General features: G+C 45.9%; 1 protein-coding gene across 1 annotated transcript in view; it reads left to right on the top strand.

The window, feature by feature from the left end:
- PLXND1 (plexin D1) overlaps nt 1-22,470 on the top strand; it is a 352,004-nt gene that overhangs the window by 300,285 nt on the left and 29,249 nt on the right. Inside the window, exons 31-33 of the mRNA XM_069643445.1 lie at nt 14,245-14,349; nt 16,708-16,871; nt 19,389-19,536. Coding sequence (XP_069499546.1) covers nt 14,245-14,349; nt 16,708-16,871; nt 19,389-19,536 — 417 coding nt within the window. The remainder of the gene's footprint in view (nt 1-14,244; nt 14,350-16,707; nt 16,872-19,388; nt 19,537-22,470) is intronic.

Below are 22,470 nucleotides of genomic sequence, written 5' to 3' on the forward strand. Positions count from 1 at the left end.
TAGAGCTTCTGGCAGTATTCCGAGCGCTTCGGGCGTTCGAGCCCCATCTACTAAACTTGTCGGTGCAGATCCGGACGGACAGCACGACAGCCATGTTCTATCTGAACAAACAAGGAGGGACTCGTTCGCCAAATCTGTCCAAGCTTGCCCAGAAAATCTGGATATGGGCACTCAGACGGAACATCTTCCTGTCAGCACAACATGTTCCAGGGGAGCTCAATTCCCTAGCGGATGCCCTAAGCAGAGACTCCCTCCCAGAAGAACACGAATGGGTCCTTCACAGAGAGATCGTAGAAGATCTCTTCTCTCAGTGGGGTTTCCCCACTATAGACCTATTCGCCACAAGCAAAAACAAACAATGCCCAGGATTTGCATCCAGGTTCCCCCAGCCAGACTCCCAAGGGAACGCCCTGTGGATGAACTGGTCAGGGATGTTTGCGTACGCTTTTCCACCAACTCCTCTCATCAGGAAGGTGGTGTACAAGATGAACAAGGAATCGATGACGCTCATCCTAGTTGCTCCCATGTGGGCGAGACAACCATGGTTTCCACACCTACGGAGGATGGCGCTGTGCGAGCCCATCAAACTCCCAGCCTGGTACAACCTACTGTCCCAGCAACAAGGTCAAACAGTGCACCAGGAACCCAACTCAATGAACCTGGCAGCATGGCTCCTGAGGTCAGAGTTTGGGCATCTCAATTTACCACAGAGGTGTATGGACACCCTAAAAGAATCCAGGAAACCAAACACAAGGCACTGTTACTTTGACAAGTGGAAGAGATTCGTTATTTGGTGCCAGAATAAACAAATCAACCCAGTTGATTGCACTCCTTCCAACGTGGTAACATACATGCTCCACCTGCTAGACGCAGGTTTGGTTTTTAACTCTCTGAAAGTACACCTGGCAGCCCTCTCGGCTTACACCACATCCCATAACAAAGTATCGTGGTGGAAAGTACCAGTAGTTAAAGCCTTCATGGAAGGAGTAAAGAGACTTCACCCTCCTATTTCGAACCCACCGCCAGGATGGGACCTCAATGTGGTGCTAGCTAAGCTCATGGGCCCCCCTTTCGAACCCATGCATAAAAGTAGTCTCAAACACCTGACTTATAAAACGGCCTTCTTAGTAGCCATTACCTCCATAAGAAGGGTCAGTGAAATTCAGGCTCTGTCAGTGCAGGATCCTTTCTTTATTATCCACAAAGACAAACTGGTTTTACGCACACACCCTAGGTTCTCACCTAAATTTATATCTAAATTCCATGTAAACCAGTCCATCGAGCTTCCGGCTTTCTTCCAGAACCCGCAAAGCTCGGCTGAGGTGAAACTACACACCCTTGATGTGCGTAGGGCGGTCCTCTACTATGTAAATAAAACCAGACCGCTAAGAAAAACAGATCACTGTTTGTCTCCGTAGCTACAGGCAGAGAGGGGGATCGCGTCTCTAAAGGCGCGATCTCGAAGTGGATTATCAACTGTATACAGCTGTGTTACTCTCTTTCTGGAAAAACTCTGCCTTTTACGCCAAGGGCCCATTCTACTAGAGGCATTGGTGCCACTCTGGCTTTCATTGCAAATGTTCCCCTCGACACCATTTGCAAAGCAGCTACTTGGAGCTCTATTCACACTTTTACTCAGCATTACTGCATTGACACACATTCCAAGACAGATACACAAGTGGGACAAGCGGTTCTAAGACACCTGTTTGCTCATGACCCTTCTCACATCCCACCTCCTTCTTCGGGTACTGCTCGCTAATCTATGCACAGCATGTGATCTAAGCAGATTCCACAAGCCTCAGAAGGGATACATTACTCACCGTAATCGTATTTCTGATGCTTGTATCTGCTTAGATTCACATGCGACCCACCCTTCCTCCCCTCCGAGAGAAGGCGCATGATTGCTTGTAGTCTTACCTTTCTGTCTATCTGCTTGGATTATCTGTACTCACGCTACTCCTCATGCTTCCTCATGTCAGAAAAAATACAATCTGAGGATCCCAGACGCGTGAGGGATCTTGGGTACAGTGGACGTCACACTAGGGATAGTATTACTGGCACGCCTGTGTCGACGCCCATTTTCGAGTTTCGAAAAACAAACTGTAATACTCCGCAGCTTCCACTAGATGTCGGCCTATGCACAGCATGTGAATCTAAGCAGATACAAGCATCAGAAATACGATTACGGTGAGTAATGTATCCCATATATACACACATATATATTTATACACACACATACACACAACACCAAGAAAGTTATGGTGTGCTAAAAACAAGAATGGATCCTAAATACCTTCACTCTAGAGATTTAGGCTTGGACAATTTTTGTTTCCATGACACTTAATACTGGGGATAGCCACTATGTTTTGTTATGTCATTGGGTCTTATATAGCGCCACTTCAGCCATTTTCATGGTCATTTAGTATTTAGGCAGGCAAGGGAACCAAAGCACAAGTGGATGAAGCGATCAGCCCAGGGTCACACAATTTAGAAAATTAATGATTGACAACATTGGTATCATGCACTCAGCCTTGCACATAAGTTGCATACATGCCATTTTTACTCCCTAAAAACAGGATAATACTCCCCACAAAAAAACATGGAGTAAAAATACCCCCACTGAAAAAAACATCTTAAAAAAATGGTTATCTGTTTTTGAGTTAAATATATGTTTCCCACCTAAAAAATATCCCAATTTCAATGGGAATTGCATGTTTTACACCCTAAAACATTATTTTAATCTGAATTAAAAAAAATACTCCCACTACAAAATCTTATCTGGTGGCGTGGCTGGACCATATTATGTACCGTGGCGCCGGGACAGACCAGTGAGGAAGCTGGGACTTAAACTCAGGCTTCCTTCTTTAACAACTGCAATCTTAGCTACTAGGCCACTTAGCCACCTAATGAAGCCAACCTTTCCAGGAATGCCTTGCAATATAAATGATCGTACATTTGGGCCCGGGGGTTGGCACGCGCAGGACCCAGAATGAAGTGAAACTGTTCTAGGCCACCCTGTAGCATAGTGAGTGTAACCCCTCCCTAAAGGCTCCGCGTGCTCAGACAGCAGAGCCGCATCATCAGCTGACCACGCCCAGACACGGCTCCCTCTAGGACTTGCGCCCTCTGCCCGCAGTGCAACTCGTTCATCTGGCAAATCACGGGCCTGTTTGTTTCCTGGTCGGTTTCCAGCTTCGTTTGCAAGATGTCTATTTTGGGAAGTTGAAACTATGCGCTCAGGAAGCAGTGCCACAAACTGATAAGCGCAAAGGGAAATCGATTCCACATGGAGAGAAGCAGAGGTTAATCTTTGCAAACTGGGCCTTTGTGCTAAAAAGCCTGAGTTTGCTCCTCCACCCAACATAACTTGAGTTTTCCGGTCCTTGGGATCTCTTTTCTACTTTATTCTTCCATGTAAATAATGGAATCCAATACTAAAATGTGGCAAGTAAAAATATCGGCACAATTATAATCAGCAATGTTTTTGCCGTCAATAATAAAAACATCGCTAAAGGCTCTTACTTGGGGCCTGAACACAGTATTGCACAGGATTCTGTTCCCATCTGTTGCACCAATTCACAAAAGCTCCAAAGTATCTAACCTACAAGGGGACCTTCATAGTTGCAATTATCTCTATAAGAAGTGTTAGCGAACTAGAAGCATTGTCAGTGAATAAACTATTTATCACCATTTACAGAAATGTTGTTCAGAACACATCCTCTCTTCCCTGCTAAGCAAACTTCAAGGTTTCATGGTAGCAGGTAATATTATCCCTCCAATAATATCGCCATATATATTGGTCGTCGGGAACGGCCATAGACAATATTATTAGTGATTAGTGGGGATAATTTTTGAGGTAAATGGGAGCGGGGTTTGCAGGCCCTTTAACCCTTTAGCTGCCATGGTTTCCTTCCCCCCAGTGCAAAGACCTTTTTTGGTGATTTTGGTATTTCTCCATTCAATGCCTTCTAACGTTTTCTGTTTCATTAACCCCTTAAGTGCCAAGGACGAGGTATCTCGAGGTATCTCGTCCTTGGCAACAGGGAGGTAATCCCGAGGATGGGATACCTCGCCCTTAATAATATGGAGGTTGCAGGGGTGTCCCCCATAGATTTAATGGGTTAATATCGTCGCACAAAATATGTCTCCATCCTTGTATGGCGATATTTTTGCAGGGATATTAACACATGGGGCCTCATTCCGAGTATGGCGGTAAGGGATAGCGGCCACCGGTAACGAGACCGGTGGCGGGAATGCCTTACCGCCATACTCCGAGTTCCCTCTGCGCCCTCGCCCTTAACGCCTGCTTTGAGCAGGTGTTAAAGTCGAGGGCGCAAAGGGGCCTCCAAGCCAATAACGGTGACCGTAATGAACGGTCACCGTTATTTGCATCTTCCCCATTCCCATTGAGCCCTATGGGGGCTCATTTGGGAATGGGGAAGAGCCTTTGTGAATGGGGAATTACCGCCCCGCCAACCTTGGAATGGGGCGGTGATTCCGCCATCCACCAAGGCGCTGCCGGTCCGGGTACGGCGTCAACCAAGGCGTTAATAGCGCCATTGGTTAGCGCCGTACTCGGAATGAGGCCCATGGAACCAGTTTCATGTCAATCAATCAGTTGAGCTACCCACATTCTTTCAGAACTCGGAATCCAGCTGAGAAACATTGCTACAATCACTGAATGTACGAGGGGGTAATGATCTGTATGGAGAGACCCAAACACATATAGAAAGCAAGGCCATTGTTTGTGTCTCTTGCATCAGGGCAATAGGGCACTCCTGAAAGCAAATCCAGAATAGCCAGATCCATTGGACGCTGCCTTCAAGAATGCTGCACGTTTGCTAACAAACACTAAGTGACAAGCCCCAAGCTCATTCCACTGGAGGCACAGAGGCAACCCTGGCTTTCAACTAAGACATCATTACCAAAGCAGCTGTATGGTCATCCATGCATACATTCACTGGGCATCATAGCATTGCATTCCACAACTCCTGAACATAGGGTCAGAGAGAAAGCCTCCCAAACATTCATTAGAATTGTGGCAGTGTTTGCTAACCAGGCCATGCAGAGCTTGTTTTGTGATCTTGTCCATTTGGGTCTTTTTCTGGCTTCTGAACTTCATTTTTTAGTTCCGGTTTCTATTCCATGCCATGTCTTTTTTTTTTAAATCCTGCTGTACCTCTGTGGCCACTCCCAGTGCCAAATGGCGTTTGGGCAAACTTTGCCCTCTTGACAATAAAATGGATCTTATGTTCTGCATTTATTAAAGCGCAAATCCTGGCCCTAAAGCAAGTGGGGGGATGCAGAGTAAGACCAAAAGTTTAAAAAAGGATAACAAGTGCATTCACGAAACAGAGCACGCAACATAACAATACGGACAAACCCTTTAAAAGATCCTTGTCCCCAGTCGAAACGTAGAGCCACCCACCCCACCTCAAAATCTTCCATCAGAAGGCAAATAAAAACATTACATTCCTAAAACAATCATCCATTGACAGCCCATCAGTGAACAAACCTTTTATGGGAGTCAACAAGGGTCAGGATACAGAGAAACAGGAATTACAAGCCCCTGAGAAGCAGACACGAAAAGCCTTGATTTGGAGTCCAGGCATTTTAAATCTGGAGTATGGTGCAGTGCCAGAGGCTTTCTCTAGGTCACTCGAGTACCCGCAGCATTGTCATTTGGCCGAGAGACATTCAGGCCGCTGTAGAAACTAACTTTAAAAACTAAGCAATACATTTGACATTGAATCCTGGTATTCGGGATGGGGCGATCTGGTGGTCTGGTCCTTGGTGGGCTCTGGTGGTCTAGTAATCGGGGTGGCGCATGAGGCGCTAAATTTAATGGCCATAACCAACATTCTAATAGACCTATTGACTGAGTTGCTGTGCTGATCTTTGCTGGCAGGTACTAGAATTCAGTGGGGATAGCTGGCGGAGCAACTTCTGTATTTTTTGACACATGATCCCACATGATCCCTCAGTAATAACTAACACAGCTAGCACAGGAGTTGCACAGTTGCCAACATGATCATTTCCCATCTAAAAGTGCTTATCCAGTGCTGTTTATTCTTTGCATTCTGGGACTTGTAATTCTGGTTTTCTCATTATAAAGCACGGCCTACAATTCCCAGAATGCAAAGAAAAAAACAAGACTGGCTAAGCACCTACAGATTTAAATGGATCGTGCTGGCAACTAAGAAGTTGGGGAGATGCCATCCTCAACCAGAAGAGAAAGTCAAGATTCAGGCCTGACATCAGCTGCACTAGAGGTGGAAAGGAGAAACCCTGCCTTGCCAGAATTGACGTTTAGATTTGCAGCCAGCATCCAGGATTCAATCGTCCCCAGGCAACAATTGAGGCGATGCACTAGCTCCACCGATGACACACTGAAATAAAATTGGATATAGCCAGAGCACTTATAGAAACACCATTCTCAGTCATTAGATCTCCCAACAGCTCCATAAAAAGGGTGAATAAAACGTGTGATTAATTTGACCCATGAGGCTCTCCTCTTCATGATGAAGAGGAGACCCAGGGATGAAGTTATATGGGAAGAAGGACTTGCAGCGCCAGAGAGGCAGAAGAGCAATATCCTGGGTTGAAAAAGCAGTTCTGCAACAGGGGGTTTTGCGGTTTCCAGAAGCAGTCGCTGTGCACGTTGTTTGGCGACCATTGTAGGCTCCAGTGATAACACACCAGTGCAAGCATAACCCCAAGGCCCTTGGTAAGGATGGTTATTTGAGATTTGGTGGTTCTTGGGTTGAAGGTCCAATCAAAGGAGTAAAAATGTGAAGGGACTGTGGTCGGCTTTGGTTGGCAGTGCAACATCTCTCCATCATCCCCTGGCACAGGATTCCGTTGCTGTAGCGGGGTTCAGCTTGAGTAGATCCCTGGGAAGAATGATGGTTGAAGATATCTCTGTGAAATCACCCCGGAGTGGAGGCAGCCGCGGAGGGAAGACCAGCAGGCAGGTCTAGTGGTGCGGCTGCAGGTCAGGGGCCAGGATAGGCACCTGGAGCTTGTCAAATGGGGGAGATGGAGCCTGAGCATGTGCCCCATGTCCTGGTGTGAAGACACTCCGGTCAGTGCAACACAGAGTGTATCTGGGTTCCAGGCAGTGGAGGGTCCGCCACTTCTGGATTCAGCAATGCAGGCACCATCAGGAGCTTCAGAAAGAGCAGGCCTTTAAGCAACGTGATGGCTCTGATCGAGTTGCACGCACCAGATCCAGGGGAAGGGGTATCAAAGTTGTTTCCTACTGGTCTTCTTTGTAGAGACAGAGGTTAATCATTGGAGCAGCAAAGGATGGTGAAGAGCTTCAGTCCTTTCTCAAGTAGCAGGCCTTCCAGAGTGCAGGTACAGAGTGTGATGAATCAAATTCCTGGCGCACCAGTGGTCCAGGGATGAATATCAGTTTCTAAACCATCAGTCAACCCCACACCTTTAGTACAACAGAAGGGATCTGAACAGATTGTAATACAAGTGAGCTCTGGCCAAGAATTGTTGTCTCTGTGCTGGTTAGCGGCTCTGGAATACTTGTGACTGCGGGGTGGCAACAGTCAGCGGTGCCGCCGTTTGTGGTTCGAGGGCTCAACTGTGTAGAAAAAGTCCTTAAAAGATGGACGCTGGATAATGCTTGGGCAGTGGTACTCCTAGCTTCTTCGCAGGGCTAGTGTCCTTTGAAGGAGGACGGCTCAAAGCTCAGGAGAGTGGCTGCAGGCAATGGCCTTGTCCTTTGTCCAGAGACTCTATCCAGCACTTCCCACCTAGGAAGCTTGCTGGCAGAACCTAGCAGGGCATGCTTTGTGCTGTCTGGGTACCGGTTCTGTAGCTGCTGGATGGATCCTCTGAATCTGGTATCTCCCTCTGTTCCCTGGGAGATGTTTAGGAGAGGGATCTTGCTTCCCTCTTGGAGCTCCTGGCCTTCTTTTACTGGCAGAAGATGTAAGGTAGACTGTACCTTCAGCCCGGGTCCAAATGAGTCCTTCTGCTTACTCCTTTCGAAGTTGTCTGATGATCTGTTAAGTGACGAGTTCGGCCCTCTTTTAAAGCCAAATGAGCCCCAGTGATTGGTGCAAGCTAAGTCCACCCTAAGGAACCGATCCTGGGTCCCCACCAACAATCTTCTGTTATGCATCAGGCCATGAGCAGAGTGCTCTGCAACAGGACAGACAATGGGGGTGACAACATATACCTAAGTCCCACCCATCTCCCTGTCTGTTGTAGATCAAAGTGTCTCTCTGGTTAACTGAGCCCTCTGTGACTCTTGATTAAAGCCCAGGGTTCCTTTGGAGTCTTTACTGGGAGCAGACTTCCTGTCCCCCCAAACCACATACTTCTCCCCTCTCAAAGGGGTCAGCTCTGCAGGGGTTTGCCTACGGTAAATAGTGGACCCTGACATGCATTTCACTGCCTTTCATACAGAGGGGTGGGAACTAGCTTCAAGTTGACACATTGCATACTAAAGGGGTGTTAGTCCCGCCTTTTCTGTTGTCCATTCCGGCAACCAAGCCCCTTCAGGCTTGCGTCAATTATCTTTCATTAATATGCACTGCCACAAGCTGGAGGACAAAGGAAAGCAGATCCATGGGGCCTTTGATATTTAAATTAGGCTGCCCATGCTGGAGGAAGGTGTGCCTACCCCCTCCGTGAGATGCTTTGATGTACCGCGGCTGTCACATTCTAGCTGAATATGACAGGGTAAGACGGCGCCTGTAGGCTGTGTCTTCCCGGAGTACATGTGACTATGTGTTTTGTGCGTGAAGCAGATGGACTGTGTGTGGAATGGCCTCACACAGTCCTCAGAGGTTGGACTCCAGTTATTCATTTTCATTAGTAAAAAATCAACAAAGCCCAGGCGAGCAAACTCTCCCTGTGCGGATGGTCGAATTCCTTACACATAGTTACAGCCATAGACAAGGTGAGTGGGTACGGGGGTTTGCTTTTATCCCCATCGAGACGCAGTGAGAGAGCCCAGCACCTAGTCACACCCCATGCATAACTCAGAGGGGATTTCCCCCAATGGCAGGCCATCCCTCCAAGCACACCTATGCATCTGGAGAGATCTCTCACTTAAAGGAATTAATCCTTACACCAAAAGGAAGAAGAGATATTTATGTGGCCTTTCTAGTTTTTGAGGAAAACAAGGAAAGCCTCCATTTTGTAAAAGGAGGGAGGTTCAAAGAGGACGCAGCCAGGTACAATGGTTTCCACCAAGTGGAATTATTTTACACATAGCAAAAAGCCACCACGAGCCAAACCAGGTGAGTAACAAAAAGGGGGGCCCCCTCTCTTGGACACTATGGGTACCTTTGGGTATCCATGCCTTTGGAGTCACATGGTCTCTTAAGGAAGAGCACATGAAAACAGAGCCTTGCTCTCAATCAGGCTTTAGATTAAGCCTGGCTGGGAGGAAACATTTATTCCCAAACCCAGAAAAGCAGCAAAAAGTACAAGGGGGCTTCCTCATCAGGTAAAAAGTGGGCATTCTAACCAGCACTTGGACCTTAAAGTCCACCTTATTAAAGGCTGCAGAGAGGCCAAGCAACACCATTATACAAGTTACCAGCAAGTCACATCAAGCATAACATGTTATGACGAAAATAATATTTTAACCCTTTAACTGCCATGGGTTCCACCAAGTGCCAAGGCCTTTTTTGGTGATTTCGGTATGTCGCCGTTCAATGCCTTCTAACGCTTTCTGTTTCATTAACCCCTCAAGTGCAAAGGACGAGATACCTCGTCCTTGGCACATGACATCCTTATGAAGAAGTATGCTTCCTAGAGAAGAACTGGCACTTATCTTGGAAGCCATAGACTGAGCAGTTGTTGAGCTATGGCCCCAGGAACACCAAATAAGGAGGCAATCATTTAGGAACATAGGGGAGAGAAACACCTTATTACATGGTCAAACAGTAAACAGAAAGACTATAAAGCGAAATTAACATATTAACCAAATTCTTATAAAAAATCTTTTCTCTTTCACCATATGCAAGCATTCCCTCTGTAACATACACCTTGTGGAGGTCGGTTTTGGGCACTCAAAACCTCTGCACCAAGACGAGCTGTACTGTGGTCCTTAAGGGTCAATGCAAAGCAGTCAGTTCAGGAACCCACAATACGAACCCTGAGTAGAAATCCTAAGAACGAAAGAAACATCACATAATTGGTTGTAATGCCCAGTCAATGACAAATCAGAAAATAACTCAACCCAAGAAGAAAGAAAAATCGCAACAGTGGAAAACTCACAACAAAAACACACAAAATAGTGTGGATTGGGTGATCAGAAAGCTGTGTTCAGTAACTCGGAATGTTGAGTTGCGCTAAGGCACATACACCAGCATGAAATAGAATTACCACATTTTAAAAGTAAATAAACGGGACAGGGGCACCAACATAAAAGTAGGACTAACTCTTGAAAGTGGCTGACAGGGCACTACACTTCAATAGCGGTTGGAGTTGAAGGGGGTTTAAGTGTTACTGTTCAAATAAACACATATTATAATTACTTTATCACAAACTAAGACTATCTTAAGTTGTAAAATGCAGTATTTCTTCTGTGCGAGCTGTGCATGCCAGCTAAGAAGACCTACTACCAAAATCCGGGACCATTGCAGTTTCCAATAGAAACATAATCTTGACAAAGGGGGACAGAGCTCCAAATTCCGGGACAGTCCCGGCAGAACCGGCACGCCTGGTCATCCTAGCATGAAAGCAACAATGAACACTGGTCATGTTGACCACACTGGAAGCTGCTGCCAAACCACAGCCAGTCTTCCTCGGTCTCCTGACCAAATGCTGCAGCCCATTCGTGCAATGTGAGCCTCCTTTGTGGGTCACATGTCACACACACCTCCATTGATGTCCTGTGCAGAATCACAGCCCGTGTACCAGGGGTGAAAACCCATTCAGCCTTTGCTTTCCAGTCCATGCCCGCAGGGGTGGACTGGGAGCCAGGTTCCTAATCCTGGGATTGTTCAGCTGTTGACAACTCTTGCAAGTTGAAGAACGTCTTTGTACCGTTACAACAGTAGCAGAAAAATCCCCTTTCCGATATCGGAAGCAGCAAGCGCCGGCCAACCACCGACTTTCCCTGATAACAATTCCTGCCCACTCCATACAGGAAAAAACACGCAATCTTTCAAAGAAGACTTCCTGTGTCATGGCGGACCTTCAGCAATCAATCCAGGCATGCCACAGGAAGTGGGAGGTTAAATGATGACAAATGCGCCTGCTTTCCAGAGGCCCTGATTGTGAACACATGCCGCTGGACAGCCCAGGGATGTTTTTTTACATGAATTTGCCATTTCATACCACGGTACAAGTGTCAGTAATGAATCGATGATGCTCAGTGTATCAGCGATGGAAGGATGCAAGGCTGAAACACAGAGGCGTGGACAGGCTAGGGGCTGAGCGGGCAAGGCCCACCCAAAATCTGTAAATGCCAACTCCGCAGCTCTGTGAGGACATCTATACATGTTAATGTCACTGCGGTGGGCCCAACTAAATTAGCTTCAGGCCCCACTTGTTAGACAACCCTGCTACACCTCTGCTGAAACAGCCCTGCTGTCCTTCAAACTTCTGACATTCACGTTTAACACGTAGCTCAGCCAGTACTTTATCAACTGAGCTAGCGTTTTTTGGTAGGCAGTTCATATCATTGGACGGTCAGTTGTAACCCTGCAAATTCCTTCTTAATGGCAGTATGGCACTTAGGGCCTCATCATGAGTTTGGCGGGAACCCTTAAATGCGGCGGTAACGCTATTACCGCTGCATGTAAGGGTCTGTCAAATCACAGGCTTAGCGGATTTACCCCCAGCTGTGAGCTGGGGGCAAATCTGCAGCAATTTTGTCAATTTTCGGTGCTATTACCAATGGGGAATGGGAAATTCTCGAATGGGCCCAATGGGGAATGGGGCCTTACCGTTCCGCCAAACCCGTGATCAGGCGCTGATAGTGCAGGGGTGTTTGGCGGTAGGGCTAATAGCCCAGCGGTATTACCGCCATGGTTAGTGTCCAGCATGTCATGAGGCCCTTAATGTTCTATAAAATTGAAGCTGTGATATAAAAAAACAATTGCAGTATTTTATATTAGACAAACGTTCCGCTTACTGGATCTGCTGACAAACAGTCCATTTATAGTACACGCTGACAAACAATCCATTGACAGGACCTGCTGACAAACAATCCATTGACAGGGTCTGATGATAAACTAATATTATATTTACACGATCTAAAGTGCAAGCATTCCTCTTATGGAATCTACCAATGTACATACTAATAACATTACATAATTTACCCCTGTATAGGCAGCATATACTAATTTATAGAGCCCCATATACATACAAACATTACACTTACATAATGAGACGTATAAACGTTCCACTCAGGGAATCGACTAATGTACACAATTTGTAAAAGCATCTTCTGTGTGTTCAAATATTGAATATACAGATTCTTCACGTACGGAAAATGTACTAACGTGCAAACAATAATTAACAGACTTCCATCTACAGGCTCTGCAAACACACACATGAGGCTACAGTCCAATGATACAATGTATTTTACTGCAACCGCCTTTTAACGAATGTCCATGATTTATTCGAATCCAAAATGACAGAGGGAGAAAAAGGGTTTTCCTCCCGCAGACATTCCAGGCAACCCGCTCCCACCCACGCCCTTCCTTACCCTTCGGCGGCACATTTTGCTGTGTGACACCGACTCCCTGTGACCCTGCAACACCTGTTCCCATCACTTCCGCCATTGGGAACCGCCGCTGCAGGAACATCTTTTTTTTTGACAACTTTATTTTTCGGGAAGCAGGGGCACACCCGCAATCTCCAAAGCAATTACAGCGAACAAGGGTACAGGCAACATCCCGGCAACCCCCGCTCTCCTTCACTGTAATGGCACTGAATGGGAGACTTGATAAACATTTTTCAGCCATATGAAATTTTCATATAGTCGAAATTCGATCAAATCTCCCATTCGGTTTTATAAATTCAAACAATTAGAATATAATGCTGCAACTTCCAAAAACTGAATGGATCCATGTTAGATTTAGGTGATAAGGTTCCCGGTGGACTATACCATCTGATAACGGCCTTCTGGTAATGGACAAAGGGAAGTGGAGGGAGAGAAATAAAACACAACAATAAAGGGGATGCCCGCAAGCATACCGTGAGAGGTGGCGCAGCAGCCGGCAGAATGGAGACATGAAAAGTGGAGTAAACCGCTGGAGAAGCAGTAAGCCGGGCTGCAGGAGGTGTGAGGAGGCGACTGGGCAAATGCAGAGGCAAGTCCGGATGGTGGGGCCCTAGGGCAGGCAATGGCACGCTCTGGACACGGGCGAGGACACTAGCAGATAAAGCCCACAGTTGGCGTTAGCTGATTGGCTGTGCTAGGTTCCAAGGGTGCTAATGTGTTGAAAGAACATTCCACCTCCAGAGCTCCTGCGAGCACAGTCCCCATCCAGACCATTTTGCAGAAGTGCATTCAATTACATCGACAGTGGAGCATTCTGATTTTCTACCTTGCGACACAGGAGTGTTCCGTACCCAGAAATCCCTCGGGGAGGTTTGGTTCTAGATCTCTCAGCATAACATCCCTACCACATAATCACTGCAAGACTAGTCTGCTCTCGAGCGTTCCATGTTACAACATGTATAAAAGAAAAAGCGAGGAGACAGGAAGTTCCAGGTATACTAATTCCAAAGCCACGAGCCTACAGCAAAGGATTCCCACCCACTGCACCTGCCCAGAGTACAACAACTCAAATACTTCTGCAATTCATATGCATTCACTCTTACATGCATGTGTACACATCAACATTACACGCTCACCCATGTTACAATGCACTTCTACAAAAACATATTGTAGTGGAAGCCCATACTTCGGGCACTCTTGGTGTGCTTTTTCAACATACTAAGAGCTTTGGGAAAAGTGTCATATCCTGAGGAGCTATTGTGTGAGAACTCCTTGTGAAAGAATGCTCCCTTTAAAAAGAGCTTTGTTGAACCCTCTCTTTTCCTAAACAGCTGTGTTTGGCTATGTTGCCTCTGATATCATTGCTGAGTGTTCGATGGCACAGTCTGATCATGTGTTGAGCATCTCCATCATGAGATGATGTTGGGGTGTCAACACCTGAACCTCAGAGGCTGGTTCTCTGCCTCGATCGGCTTCTCTTCTCAAGGTGCACATCCAAGTGTGCGGTGTGTAACGACGCGTTCTTTCTTCCTAAGGTGCTGCCAATAGATGACTATGGTGACACAAGGAAGAACCACAAGCAGAGTCACAAGAAAAAGGTGCTGCCCGAGATCTACCTGACCAGGCTCCTCTCCACCAAGGTACGGGACGCAGGCTGGGAAGTAGAGTATGAGTGCAATGGGACTTCTTGGGTGTGTGTTTCCGTCTGAGGATTTAATTCATAGATCATCAACTTCACATGGAAAGGAGGGAGGGGGTGGAGAAGGTGTGGACTAATTACAAATGTCTTATAAAATAATTGTCTTTGATGCAGTAGACCCACCCACCTAGGAAATGATTCCCATGAGGTCCAGGTTTACATATGTGTAACCAATATTTGTGTATTTTGAGTTGTCCAGTTCTTAGCAGAGGTGGAATGGCCTATAGGAGAGCGGTGCAATTCTCTGACTCCCGAGTACCTTGGAAAGGCCAGAAGCATTGTGGCAGTCGGAGCATCATGCAGAGCTTGGGCTGGGATTGTCTTGGGCTGCTGAAAGGTTTTTTCCAATGTATCTTTAGGCCAGTCTGGTTCCTTGTGGAGGAGGGGAGGTTGTGCTTGACATGTGACTGGCTCTGCCTCAGACTCAACAGCCATTTAGTAGCTCCTACCGGTGAGCAAAGTAGCCCCCATCTCTTATAGGCCAGTCCAGTTCTGGCTAGTGGCTATCCAACCAGTTGATGAGGCTGTCCCGTTTTTAGACCGAACGGGAGAAAACACAGCCTACTCCTCAAATCTCTGGTATATTTTAGATCTGCACACCAAGAGAATATAGTTTATTGAAGATCACCATGTTACCTGCTCCCACTGACCCGTGGCCCTGGCTCACAAAAATAGAAGCCGAATGGTCAGGTAGTAAATGTCACTGGGCTTTGGGAGAGGGATCAGAATGAGACTAGAAAGATCTCCGTGATTTGAACAGGCTGCTGTTGAATGCAGAGCATCACAGACACTCTGTCATTTAATTCCATTCATTACCTCTTGCGTGCATTGCCTTTCCTTCACTCGCTGGTGAGTATCGTCTTCCTAACACCATATGATGGGTTGGTTACCGTTCTTTTCCTAGTCCGTAGTTTAATAACTAGCCTTTCGCTAGCTGTTGCGTTGATTGCCTTTATTGCACTTGGTGTTGGGTTCACGAGTAGTTTGGTTGCCTTTCCTTTCCCAGTGTATTGGTTCATTGCTTGCTTTCAATTGTTCGTAGGTTGGTTGCCATTGCTTTTTGAGTTGGGCGGTTGATTGCTTTTCTTCCTCTTGGTGGGTTCATTTCCCTTCTTTCAGCAGCGGGTGTGGTGATTAGGTTTCTTTTGCTGGCTGGTAGAGGACCGCCTTTCTCGCTCTCGCGGCCTGGTGGGTAAGTTATGTGTATTTCAGTAGCTGACGGATTTATCATCTTTTTTACTTCTGAGAGGCGCCCTTAATTATACTAGGTGATTGGAGACAGCCGTTATTTCATCAAGTAGTTGAATGCTTACATTTTATTTACTAGTTGGTAGGTTGATCACCTTACATTTACCAATATGTTAGTTTATCATCTCTCACACTAGCATGCACAGTGATTGCCTTTCTTTCCCTTGCTTGTGCTGATTGCTTTTCTTGCCCCTGCTGTAGAGTGGATCGCCTTTCTTTCCCTTGCTAGAGTATTACCCGCTTCCCTTTCCCTTGCTAGAGAGGTGATTACTTTCCTTTCCCTTGCTAGAGAGGTGATTACTTTCCTTTCCCTTGCTGGAGTGCCTATTGCCTTTCATTCCGTAGCTGGAGGGTTGTCTGCTTTTCTTTTCATTGCTAGAGTGTGGATTGCTTTTCTTTCCCTTGATAGAAGGTTGGTTACCATTCGTTCCATTGCTAGAGTGTTGATGCCTTAATTTTCCTTATTAGAGGTTTGATTGCTTTTCTTTCCCTTGATAGAGGATTTTGTGGCCTTCTATGCCTTGCTAGAGTCCTGATTGCCTTTCTTTCTCCTACTATGGGGTTGATTTCCTTTATTTCCCTTGCTAGAGTGCTGATTGCCTTTATTTCTCCTGCTACAGGGTTGATTTCCTTTCTTTCCCTTGCTAGAGTGCTGATTGCCTTTCTTTCTCCTGCTATAAGGTTGATTTATTTTCTTTCCCTTGCTAGAGTGCTGGTTTCCTTTCTTTCTCCTGCTATAGGGTTGATTTCCTTTATTTCCCTTGCTAGAGTGCTGATTGCCTTTCTTTCTCCTGCTATAGGGTTGATTTCCTTTCTTTCCCTTGCTAGAGTGCTGATTGCCTTTCTTTCTCCTGCTATAGGGTTGATTTCCTTTCTCTCCCTTGCTAGAGTGCCGATTGCCTTTCTTTCTCCTGCTATAGGGCTGATTTCCTTTATTTACCTTGCTAAAGGCTTGATTGCTTTTCTTTCCCTTACTAGAGTGTTGATTGTCTATCTTTCACAGGTTCGTTGGTTGGTTTATAGTCTTTCTTTCATCTTCCTCACTCCACAGGGCACTCTGCAGAAATTCTTGGACGACCTGTTCAAAGCCATTCTCAGCATTCGGGAAGACCGCCCACCTTTGGCGATTAAGTATTTCTTCGACTTTCTGGAGGAGCAAGCAGAGAAGAGGGGGATTTCAGACCCCGAGACACTGCACATTTGGAAAACTAATAGGTGAGCATGTGCCTTTTCAGGGTATCTTCGAGGTGATGAGGAACAAATTGTTTACGTTGAACCTTATCATGGAGATGCTGCAGGAAGCCAAACATTTGCTCGAGAAGACCTTTTAGGAAGTGTGCTTAAAGAAAGGGGTCTGACATAGCTATGGTATTCTGCAGGTGTCTCCAGAGGTGGTCTATCTGGTCAGCAGTTGACAGCAACCTTCGAGGAATCTATTGGTCACACAAATCTCACAGCTTATATAGAAAATGGCCACCTCTAGCTTTTATCCTACTTGGTTGAAAACAATGCGCCTCATTACAACTTTGCCAGTATCCTGGAGGTAATTTATCCTCTACCCCGTACATTACGTTCATCACCTATATGAATATCTGAACTGTGTACGCTTTTTATGCAACCTGTATTACATCTCTGCGCCTAATGTTGTAAGCTATGCATAATGTAACTAAGACTGCTGCAAGTAACAGCACCACAATTCCCCTGGGCTGTCTGTGCGCTATATACATTCAAAAAATAAATAAATAATTCAACCAGGATACTGGCAAATGGTAATACAGTTTCTGGCACGCGGTCTGACTCTATTACTCCAGGATCACGAGTGCCAGGTTGACGAAGTTAATCCCATAGGAGTCCATGGGGGTGGAGGGGTGCCAGTATAACAGGCGCCGATGCTACCGGTGCCTGTAATACCAGCATTGGTTTGCTGGTAGGGTGTCAGAATTAACTCCAGCTCTTAGCTAGAGGTAATTCCTAAACCCTGACCGGCAAACTTGTAGCTGGCCGGTACAATAACATGCCGGTATAAGTTAATACTTCACCAGCCAACTTATAATGAGGCCGAATGAGTGTTAGATATGCCAAGAGCACAGCGATATTTGAGACACACAGAGATTTGTGCCATTTCTGCTCTTTACAAATACCCTCAAATAATCAAATACATAAAACAGAACAGCACAACAACAGTTGTATTATTAATAGATAATTTGGCCCTTTCTGCCAGTCTTACTTCATGTTGTATAGAAGGCCACTATACTTTGAAAAATGGGTCGTTTTAGCTGGTGTAAAAGCTCAGTGGGTTGAGCACCCCTTGCTGGGATATATGGTCAACATGTAAGTCATAGGTCCATAGTAGGGCTGCTTATTTTTGTCTCCTTCCAAGATCGATGAAATAATTACTTTGGAACTGGGATAATGATAGCCCATTATTTACAGTGCTTGAAAGCTGCCACCTTTGGCAATAAGTACAACATAAGGCACACTCCAGGCAGGATCACACTACAGAGCATGGCCTTTGGTTGCTGTGAACGGTCCATAATGGCGCTCATTTGCTCAGCTTTCTCAATGGGGCCAGACTATGCAATGACAGTAGGGTTACCAGATGACTGTCACCAGGGAAACCATGTTCCAATCTTAGGTTTTCATTTCTCCGCCTTCTGGGAGTTGGTTCACTTCCATTTAATGAGGTGGACGTAAATAAAACGAATAAAAGCAAAGCCTAGCACAGTCTGGGGTCCCTGTTGATAAGAATCCATCTGGTAACACGTAGTGCAAGCCAAGCCCCTCGCCTCATTCCCAGAACATATACAATGTGGGAGAGAATAACACGCTTTTTAAAACACTGTTAGCCAGGTGCTATTAGCACCCTCAAAGTTAGGTATTGTCCTTGTAAAATGGACAGAAACATTACATTTTGTTTCTTAAAAAGAAACAATATTTTGTTTATTCTTGCAATTGTTACAACTCTCCCAATTTAGACTGTCCTCATGCGTGCAATCACGCGCCTCTGTTTCATAATCCTAACTGGTCTAGGTGTAGATAGGCAGCACCATTCCAGGTAGCCGGTTCTGTGGCTCGGTGCACTAATGCACCCGCTACAGAGCCCTGTGTTTAACCTAATGATCACCGGTTCAAATCCCAGCCCTTCTTCCCTCTGAGGTTGATAAAATGAGTACTACTAAGTTGGGTAACAATCAACATCTATTATTAGCGCCAAAGTGTCCTTTCAGGGGCAACGTGTGCTTTACAAATACCAAGTTCGTTCTCGCAAAGGGGCGCCTATGGACTATTTTTTGGTTATTTAAGGGACTAAGTTTCCTAGGTTCATCCAGACATGGACCTCTTGCTCATTGTGCTTAGAGAGGTACAGCTCCACTTCACTGATGAGGCCCAACAAGGCTGAAACACGTTAATGGGGTAGCTGTTGGTACTCTAGTTCAGAAGGGAATTGCCATAGCATTTCGGTGCAGGACTGCCCATGTGGGCGGGACAAAGACTGATATGCAAATGGATATTTACCATCTGTGAAAGGTACAGTGAGCTGAAGTGTGGCTGCGGTCTCACGAGTGGGTACCTTCCCAAAGAACAGGTCAATGCGCCGTGCTCGTTCACGCAGAGGGGCACCTATGGACTATTGTTTGCTTTACAAATATGCCTTTTATGTTATGTCATTCTGATTGCTTTCTTAAGTACCTGTCACAGCAGGTGACCTTTTCCAATGTTTTCCCTCGGCAGTCTACCTCTCAGGTTTTGGGTGAATATCCTGAAGAACCCCCAGTTTGTGTTCGACATCGAAAAGACAGACCACATGGACGCATGCCTCTCCGTGATAGCCCAGGCGTTCATTGATGCCTGCTCCATCTCCAACATGCAACTGGGAAAGGTATGCTGCTACACTACGACCGAGGGCCTACATGATGCATTTCTTGTTCTTTGGTGTACATTTCATTGTCCTCATTTTCTCTGACGATATGGTCGAAGTAGTTTTCATATATCGTGTAGCTTATTTTTTTTTTTTATTTATTAAAGTTTCTTGTATACCATGCCTCATGCCCATGGTCCTCAGGGCGCGCGCACACACACACACACAACAGACAAACAAACAGAGCATTACTGAAAAAGGTCAATCTGAAGTCTGGGGGGTAGCAGGGAAAGAGCGGAAGCAATTAGTCAGGCAGTAGGTTAAAGAGAAATGTTTTCAGCTTTTTCTTGAACTCTACCATTGTCGGAATAGCTCTGAGGCAAAATAGGAGCAAATTCCCGGCAGTTGGACTCTGAACATTGAAGCTGCACCCAACAGCCTTAATCAGTTTGAATCTGGGCTTATTTCCAAACGTGTGTTTCTCTCCCTGATGGACTACTGATCTGTGATATCTGGATCCCGACATGACATAACTTTCCCCAATACCATCAGTGTGATAAAGGGAAAAGTGATGTCACAGAAGGCAATTTATCGACTTTAATGAATGTTGCCCTGTACTGCTGGCCACCTTGGGATATTGATAGAATGGTTCCATGTCATTTCATCGCGGGAAAACTCATTGTTTTTATTTTGGGGGGTTCCCCTCCAACCCTATCCCCTTTAACTATTTAACTATCCCCGAACACCCACACCCCGTCTATATATTTTTTTAACCCCCCTACAAACAACGATGAGTTTCCGCGTTGAAATATCAACGGAGAAAAACCCATTGTTGTTTCATCCCACGATGAAAGGACGGCGTCCCGATAGAATACCCTGTACAGCACTCTGCTGCTCTCTACCTAGGTCTGCGCTTTATACAATTGTTTTTAAAAATTCAAATGTTGGTGTATGGTGAGACTGACAACTCAGGAGAATATTGGTGAGCGTGAATGTTCTGAATGTGCCTGAGCTGGAGTGCGCAAGGACGGCTGGTCGAATATCTCCACTCTACATTTAGAGTAACTGGAATCTATGAACTGATGTCAATATGTACAATAAAGCTTACCTGGACTTCTTCACCAAGAGCCGACAGCAGGTCTGTGTCTGGACTCCACCATCAATCCCCGTTTTGGTTACTATAGCAATCGCATGTCCAGTGCTCTGAAAGGCCGTTGATTGGCTTTCCGGCACTCCTCCTATGCGTGCTCCACGTTGGTCTCCATTATTGCTTTGTCCTTCTCAGAATTTAAACTTGCAAAGTGCCTGCTTCCATCATATCTAGGGTGACCAGATTTCCAAAACGAAAAACCGGGACTGCCAACAACATAAAAGAGGGTCTACCCCATCGCAGCCCACCAATTACCGCCCCCACCCCAAAACTTCTAAATTCTATAAGTTTTGAGGGGAAAAATAACTATTTTAATGACCGTAGCCACCCAACACTGCAAACCCCGGACGGGGTTTCTAAAATGCAAAAAAAAAACACCGGGACCCCGGGACGGAGGGTGATTTCCCCAGACTGTCCCGGGAAAACCGGGACGTCTGGTCACCCTAATCATATCAGAGACCAGCACTTTACTCGTGAGCTATCCGACCAGACATCTCCAAAGTTTTGAAAGCCGTTCGTTGGCTTCATGGTATTACACATTCCACTTCGTTATTCCTTTGTCCTCAGAATAAAGAGGTAGGGGATGTCGCAAAAGGGTACTTCCATCATCAGCATACTGAAAGGCCATTGGCTATTTGGTTTCCACATTGGGCATAGCAATCACATGCACCAAATGAATAGCTATGACGCTTGCAGAGGGTTTTCATAAAGTTGGCCAAAGTATCTCCCATTATACTTTATGGGAGGAGACTTTTACAAAGGACGTTTGCAGAATCCCTTTTTGAATTCACCCTAAGCAAACATCAAACTATAGAGATTATCAAAACCAGGCAGCAGGATTTTGGAAATTGATGGAAATTGATGGGTCACCAGAAGTCAAGTGCTGGCCAAACTAGGTTAGCAAAAAAGGAAGCAGCACGAAGCAAGCACTCGCGGTCTACGCCCACTGACTGCAGAACCTCACTACCATCAACATCAGACTCGCGCCTAACCTCATGCATTTCAGAAAAGAAATCAATACCCCCCCTCTTCAAGGAGCATCTTCTTGACACTCCATAACATTCACCCCTCGACTCGCAAAATCCACCTAGCCCAGTAATCCTCCTGACAACCAACCTATGCAGTCCAACCCCAAACTACCGTGCAGTATTGTCGCAAGTAAATGTTATCCCTAACATGTTAAATCAATGGTCCTCTAGAGGTTTTGGATTATGACTCCCATAACCCTTCACCGTTTATTATGCTGTTTAGGGCTGATGGGAGATGTAGTCCAAAACATCCGGAGAGCCAAAGGTTGAAGACCCATACCCTAAATGGTATAGCAGTAATAAATGCTATGTTGTAAGGACTTATTCTCCCCGGCAACCCCTGCTGATGTACAGCACTCCATTGCTTCCCGAAGCTAGGTTCACTCTCAATAAATAAATAACATAAATTACTACCAAACATTGGGTGACCCGGTTAAAATGAGCCATGGGTCTGTCTTCACTTTATAGTAATAGTATCTTCATATAATGAGTATATGGCATGAGCAAGAAGTGCTAGTGGGCTACATTGAACATTTCATTAACAGTCTTATCTTTAATGCCCAACTGTAACTGCAAACTCGTATATGTGCGTTACGTACAGTAGATGGTCAAATGGGCAGTAGTGTCTTTGGGCACATCAAGAAGGCCTGTGCTGCTTGCAAGAGCAATCGGTGCACCGCAGCCCAACTCTCGTCCGCAGAGCGCCTACGTTTCCCACCCACCGCTCCTGTTCCTTCCCACATCAGAGGGCCTGGTGACGTTAGAAGTGGGCGACTC

Source organism: Ambystoma mexicanum, chromosome 2p, assembly GCF_040938575.1.
Source record: "Ambystoma mexicanum isolate Mex_15411 chromosome 2p, UKY_AmexF1_1, whole genome shotgun sequence".
NCBI classification, from domain to species: domain Eukaryota; kingdom Metazoa; phylum Chordata; class Amphibia; order Caudata; family Ambystomatidae; genus Ambystoma; species Ambystoma mexicanum.